The sequence below is a fragment of the Protobothrops mucrosquamatus genome, unplaced genomic scaffold (assembly GCF_001527695.2).
Source record: "Protobothrops mucrosquamatus isolate PMUCROS unplaced genomic scaffold, P.Mucros_1.0 scaffold63, whole genome shotgun sequence".
NCBI classification, from domain to species: Eukaryota; Metazoa; Chordata; class Lepidosauria; order Squamata; family Viperidae; genus Protobothrops; species Protobothrops mucrosquamatus.
This window is the reverse complement of record NW_015386442.1, coordinates 980,779-988,248: the sequence shown is the minus strand read 5'-3', so window position 1 is coordinate 988,248 and position 7,470 is coordinate 980,779. Positions and strand designations below refer to the sequence as shown.

The window sequence follows — 7,470 nt, the reverse complement described above, 5'->3', positions numbered from 1 at the left end:
AGGCAAGGGAAAGCCCGTGCAAAAGTTTTTTTTTTCTTTTTTTTTCTGAACGGGGGGGGAAGCAGCGAGGGGGCTTCCCGGGGGTGTCCTTTTAATGCAAAAAAAACCAAACAGCAAAGCATGTTTCTTTAACCCCCCCATGCAAAAATCTATTTTTTTAGAGGGGAGGCCAGAGGGCTTCCTGGGGGTGTCCTTTAATGCCAACCCCCCCTCGGGAGGTACGATTTTGTACCCCCCCTTGCAAAATATTTCCTCTTTGGAGGGGGGGGAACCGACGGCGCGGGGGCCTTTCGCCGCGTCCCTGGGAGGCAGCCGCCTTCGTTTTTAAGGCGTTGAGATCCGGGCAGCATCCACGGCCGTCTCCGACCGAGAGCTGGGCACTGATTTCAGGGTGAGGCCGAGCGTCGTCGGTAGCCGAGGCTGATGGAGGAGGAAATTTCGCGCGGGGTCTGGGGAGGGAGGGAGGTCAGCAAACCTAGGAATCGGGCGCCTGATCTGATCACCGCCGTGGAGGCCCCTGAAATGTGGAGGCCCCAGGCGCGCGCCTCCTGCGCCTGTGCGGAAATCCGCCGCTGCTTAAGCCTCCTAGTCTTTTCAATGAAATGAGATTCAAACTGGAATTCATAACTGCTATCTCAGAAACTTAGTGATATTCACAGAAAATAATGAGAAGCCTTAAACTTAATATTTTTCTCTGAAGGTTTGGAACCAGGTCATTATAGGCCAGGAAATCTTTCAGCACAGTCACATAATCTGCTTTGTATGCATTGTTACAAAGCATAACAATAAAATCTTTTTATACTTATCCAAAAATAAGCACCATTTTTAAAACATAGAATTTCACATTGAAGAAGAATAAATCAGAATTACTTTCCATCTCTTTGGGTTAAGGAACTATATTTTCCTTGATCCTAAAATAATTTTAGAGGTATTACTATGATATGGTAGTATATATTAAAAATGTTTTGCTGGGATGCTTCAAAGTTGACAAAAGTAATAGCTCTGGTGTCTAAGCTAATGATTAAACTAAGATTAAATAAATCAAAACATCCAGTCACTGCCTCTACAAATACCAAAGTTCTAGTATCCTTCTATAATATCAGGAAACATGTACATTAATGTGCATATGTTTTTCGTGCTTATCTTAAAAGGAAGTTTTCCTGTTTCTTTTTTAAATCTGAGAGTTTCTTCATCCATTATAAATGACAAACTTTACAAGAAGGGAACCATTTTGAAAACAAATAAAAGCTAAATATACGTGAAGAACATGGGCCAAAAACTTTATTTATTTTAAGAATACAGTTAAAGGAAATGTTCATATTTGAAAATAAATAAAAGTAGCCATGTTTTGAGCACAAATCCAAATAGATTTTGCCCTATAACCCTATAAAAGATACATCAACTGCATATGTTCTTCTTCTTAATTTAATATAACTAATGACAACCCTTCTACTCTACTCTAGCAGAGAACATATGAAAAATAATCCAGAATATGGCCTTCTGTTGCCAAAATATACAGCAACATATCATGCTAAAGGGCAAGCCTCATCATTAGCAAAATGAAATTCTAAAGAGAAAAATAATAAAGTTCTTTTTAAAAAAAAACTATCTAGTTTTTAATTATTCTGTGCCAACAGAAAAAAAACCAGATCTATGCTTTTTTTATCATCCTATAACTTTTGGGAAGAGAGAAGTGACAGCATGATTTATTGAAAGGAACTTCCTCCAGTACTGAAAGCTTATGTGTCTGGGGCAGATAATTTGCCTTAAACTTCATGGTGGAGACTGACTTCCAGAACTCCAGGCGAAATTTCCTCATTGATGAATGAGCTACCACATTGCTCTATGGATTGCTATATTGTGGCCATTAAAGAATGTCATCAAAGGCCTCTGGAAGAAAATGTGCCTTTTCCCTCCTTTCAGTTAAATGGGGATAGCAGATAGTAAAGGAAAGGTTTTGAATTGCAATCAAGGCATATTTACTTTTTAAAGGCCTCTCTCTCTCTTTTTAATTTAGGTGCCGTATTCTGAACTGGGAGGAAAAACTTTAGTGATGGCAGTATATGACTTTGACCGCTTTTCTAAGCATGATATTATTGGAGAATACAAAGTTGCCATGAACACTGTAGATTTTGGTCATGTGACTGAAGAATGGCGAGATTTGCAGAGTGCTGAAAAAGAAGAGGTAAGAGAATTATACCCTTTGTTAGAATTAATTCAGTTTTATTCTCTGCTTCTATGTTTCAGATTAATCTTAGGATAGTCTTTTCTAATGAAGAGACTCCATAGCACAAAACAAATTAAAGAAATACTTGATTGTACCTGTTAGAAGAGCAAGAAGGATAGAAATGAATAGCTAGGGCACATAACAGACAAAATGAAATTTTCAGACCTTTAGCTGCAATATTCTGATCTTAAACATCATGGCTATAATGCAGAAGAGCAATACTTGTACATCAATTGAACATGGAATATACACAGAATATGCATGTATTCAGGGTATCAGCTCCTGGGATGAGAAGTCCTGCAAGTAATCTGCTCCTGTGCCAAGGAATTGCTTTGCATTGAGACTTTTATTGATCCAATACTGGGCATCTTTTTTAAAAGGATCTTACTCATTTCTTGGGACCTGGAAAGTTTTCACTTATTGATGCAAGATAGTTCATACAGAAGTTAAGTGTAGCTAGGATAGTATAATATAGGTAATTTTTTAAGGTCACCTGAGTTTAGATGAAAATCTATATATGTGGAACATTATTGATTGATTGTTTGGCCAAATGCTGATTCAAATAAAAACAATATGATAGGTTCTGTTACATCAAGAAATGTTGCATCATTTTTTGCCTTTGTTTCCCCCTCTTCAAATTGAACTTTGGGAACCTGATAGATAATATAAATAGTAAAGTTAACCAAAAATATTTTTATTATTGATATTTGATTGATTTGGTTTCAAAGAGATAGCAAGTTGGAAAGTGTTTCCCAGTGCTTGAGTCTTTGTCTATCTTTTTATGATGTGTGTACCAGTTTTCTGTCTTCTTGTTCTAATCAGAAATCGTTCTCGGGAACCAATAGAGTTTTGAATATACTAAGGAAAATGGCCAAAAACAGCTTTGCAATCTTGATTATATGCTACTGGCATTTCTTCCTTGGGGCTTCATTTCCATATTTATTTGTGGCACATTGTGGTGGTGTAGATGACTCTTCCAGAGTTAAAATATAGAAGAAATACGGGTTGAAAAAAGTCTACCTTATGGAAACTAATGCAGTAAATAAACTAATGTTCCTTCCTGACAGTAGCCTAAATCAATGACAATATTTATTGGGAATGATGGGAATTTAAGTCAGCCCCATGTGAATGATATATAATAGTTAAGATTGTTTAGAAAGCCATTGGAAAAGGATGCTAAACAATTTGCCCTGAAGAATTATAAAAAGTACAACTGCAACTGTAGCTTGTTTGAAATATAATCAGAGAATATCTATTGATCATGTATGAGTTCATATATTGGTATTTAGGACTAGTTGAAATAATATCCTAGAGTCCAGAAGGAAGAATTGTTTGCCTAAAGTTGACTTATCATGTGCTTATATACACAGTTGTTAATATAGATTTCAATAGTACTAGACTGAAATAAAATTAATAAGATATTTATATGTCTCCATTTGTAGGGAGATTTTTCTTATGCCTGTATTTTTGCACAACCATGTGAAATGGTACAGTTTATGTTTGTCTAAATACAGTGAAGAAAGTCCATATTCTATATCACCCATATATCTTCTGTCTTCAAATTAGTTTAAACATATCCTGTTCCTTCCACCTCTCTTGATAGAATTTAGTTTCTGATAAATTCATCTTGATTTTTGTCTTGATGACATCCTTATAAAATATTCTGCCCAATACTGAATGCAGGACATTCCAACAATATTGCTGAATTGAAAATGAAAATTAGAGAAAAAAAGCATCCAAATGATATGAGAAATTTGTCAGCGTTGCCAGTTATTTAAAAAGTTGATGGGATCCCCTTTATTGTATGTAGTCAAGCAGTTGGACATTAATCTACCTGATAATTTCATTTGGATCCCTGTAGTGAGCAGTGAGTTACAATTCAGTGACCTGCATAGTCCTTCCAATTTTAGGCTTCAGTAATGGCCACTGGATTAGGAAAGACCATCTTTGGTTGTCTATATTTGATATGAGCCATAGGTAGTCTGTTGTGAGTATGTGAGTTGTGATAAGCAGCAAGATGGCTTGATATATTGAAACAATAAAATATCATGAGCTACCCAAATAAAACAACAAAAATTCATGCAAAGATTGCTGAGGCCAGATGTGCATCAGTGGGTATGTGTTTGGCTTGTTAGTGCTCAACAGCATGGTACCACAACCTGGCCCACTAATTATTGTAAAAACATAATTAAAATCAACTTAAAACCCTAAGCAACTGGATTCCATCCAAATTATACAACAAATGTAATTATGTTCCATTACTGCAAAGACATTTTATAACAGACTTCATTTCCTTTCTTTTTTTAATTACTGAATGTAATGTTTGTCATAAAAAACCAAATGTACAGTCTATTCACACGGATACACATTTTATGGAGAATTTTTTTCTTCATTTTATATCTATATATTATTAAAACCCTCACTATCATGACTTTTAACTGAGCAAAATGGTGCATCATAGGGCAACAATTTTTGAACCAAGGTACCTCAAATGGGCTAACTTACAGAATGTGTTTAAAATCTGGGATCCATAATTCCCAAAGGAATGAAATTTGTGGAAGTTGTGGCTACTTTAATGCCACTGGCTGCTGGTGAACTACAGGCTGCTGCAACGCTGACATACTCTTCATTTCCAGTGTTTCATGACAGTTTCTCAGACAATCCCTTGCTCCCTGCCCCCTGCAACAACAGCAGGTAATTTACCTGCTTTCTGGAAAGGGAAGGGAAGATTTCCAGTGTTCCCTGCCAGATTTCCAACAGGAAATTCAATGGGGAAGCCAGCAGGAAGTCGGAAGTCACTCCTGCTCCCAATGATTTTTTGCCTGCCCTTGTTATTCTGTTTCTCTTTGCTTCAGATAAGCAAATATCTTTGAAATGATCACCCAATGAGTATGGGTTATCTAATATACTACTAAAACTCTTGTGTCTTATGTAACCTTCAATTGGGTGAAATTGGAATGTATAGGACAACAGTTATGGAACCAATGTAACTCATATGAGCTAACTTACAGAATGCCAAGATCCATGACTCTGTGGGAACAAAATTTGGGAAAGCTGTGGCCATTTCAGCACCACCACTCCTTCCAATTACACTTCCCCAAAACCTGTAGGTTTTGTAGTGCACAGGAAGATGGGAGGGTTTATCCTCACCATCTGTCCCACCTCCCTCTGGCCTCTGCACCCAATCACTTGGCAGCACAGATTGACAGGTGAATGGCAATTGGGTATTTGGAATCAAGGCTAAAATTTTAAATCTCTTAATGGCAGAAGGTGGTAAGGGAACAACTTGGATGCCTTCTGGTGAGATGGGACTAGTTGAGGGATGCTGGCAATCAATGGGTGAACCCCCTTCCTCCCTGGAGTGAGCCCTTAGGGACATGCAGGGATGGGAGATGCTGGGGTACAGTTCTCCTCATGATCCATAGTTCCCTTTGTCCTCCCTTCCCTCAGCAAAGAGGAGGTAGTTCCTCAAGTTAGTCAAGGAGGAGAGGAGTGATTTCTATCATTCCTTGGCAGCTTCCCCACACAATTTCAGTGGGAAAGCTGGCAGGAAGTTGGAAGTCGCTCCAGCTCCCTCTGCATTTTTGCCCACTTGTGATCATTCTGTTTAGGTAAGGAAATATGTCTGAAAGGATTGCCCAATAGTTAACAGGTTGTCTAGTTTTCACCTAAAATTACAATAGGACTCAGTCACATAAAATCTTCATTTGTGACCTTAAGGGAAAAAAGCTTTTGCAACCCCTCTAATGACAGTTTGGCCATTCACTTAATCATCTCTAATTACTTGATTTTTTTCTCTCTTTATGTTTTTTTTTCTCTCTCTCTTTGCTGATTCACCTGCTATACATAATAACATCTACTTTTAATGACCAATGCATTGACCTACAAGACAAAAAGATTTGACATTCTGTTGCCCTTTTCATTGATAATTCACCCTATTTTCAATCCGCTTCCTAAAAGGGTCAGCAGTAAAATCAAAATATGGGTTTTTAAAGCAATCTGGGAGCCCCTGTCCTCTGTGTCTCATGACCCAAGTAAATTTATAAAACAGATTTATGGCATTTTCCATTTCTCTACACATGCACAAAACATTAGTGTTGATGTTTAAAAAGTATTTTAAAGATAAGAAGCAAATGTATATATTTAATAACTTCCATGAATTTTAAGAAGCTGTCATACTGTGCAGAAGACCAGGTTACCGAGCAGATAAATTCTATCTGAACAAGTCATGAATTTATTTTATTTGACTTCATTTAGCCTCCTTAATATCATACTGTATACGATTTCTACTTACTACATTCTACTTCTTCAAATTACTGTTGGTTAATAGATGGCAATATAAACAATAGCAGGCAATGCTGTCATTTCCAAAAATTGTTGGAGCCTACAATATGTGGCCATTAGCATGGCTGGAGCTGATAGGGAGGTAAATCCCTATGAATCCCTTGGTACACACTTAAATATTTGAATGAGAGATTATGTTAAATATTTTAAAAGGAAACAGTATGCAATATAATGCCTATGGAAATTCTCAGTCATCCAGGTCATGGTTGTCCCAAAGGTGCTTTTCCAAAAGGCAACTGGATTTTGTTTTTCCTTTTTTTTATAAGTTTTATTGGTTTTTAAAACATAAATCACATAATAGTCGGTTAACAGTGTGTTTGCTTATTTTACATTTGTAAGGAAAGATAGTTAACAATTGATTTCTATAATTCTAATCCACATATTCAAACAAATGTCTCTTTTTCTCTTAAATATTCTCTCTGGTGGGTCCCGTCATCTATATTCTTAATTTTCATTTTAATATTTTCAATATGTTTTGCTGAATCAGAGAGTTTTTCCATCTATTTTTCCCCAACCAATTATACAATTTATTCCAGATTTCATAATAATCTGTTTCACTCTTATCCTTGAGTTCTAACGTCAACCTATCCATTTCCACACAGGATAAAATCTTATTTATTACCTCTTCTTCTGGGGGTGTCTCATTATCCTTCCATCTCTGTGTAAAGGCTAATCTTGTTGCTGTTAGCAAGTGTAGTAATAGGTATAGGGATCCTTTATTGTATCTATCCTTAGTGATACCCAGCAGAAAGAGTTCTGGTTTTAGCTCGATGTTCTACATTAGTATCTCTTCTACCACTGTTTTATCAAATGCCAAAATTTTTGTACTTTTGAACATTCCCACCACATATGGTAGTAGGTCCCTAGCAATTCTTTACATTTCCAACATTTCGGTGAGG

At 36.7% G+C, this 7,470-nt stretch overlaps 1 protein-coding gene across 2 annotated transcripts in view; it reads left to right on the top strand.

Moving 5' to 3' along the window:
- Positions 1-7,470, top strand: part of SYT1 (synaptotagmin 1) — a 126,661-nt gene that overhangs the window by 52,724 nt on the left and 66,467 nt on the right. For both annotated transcript variants that reach the window (XM_015812045.1, XM_015812044.1), the window contains exon 5: positions 2,018-2,185. In XM_015812045.1, the coding sequence (XP_015667531.1) occupies positions 2,018-2,185 (168 nt within the window). The remainder of the gene's footprint in view (positions 1-2,017; positions 2,186-7,470) is intronic.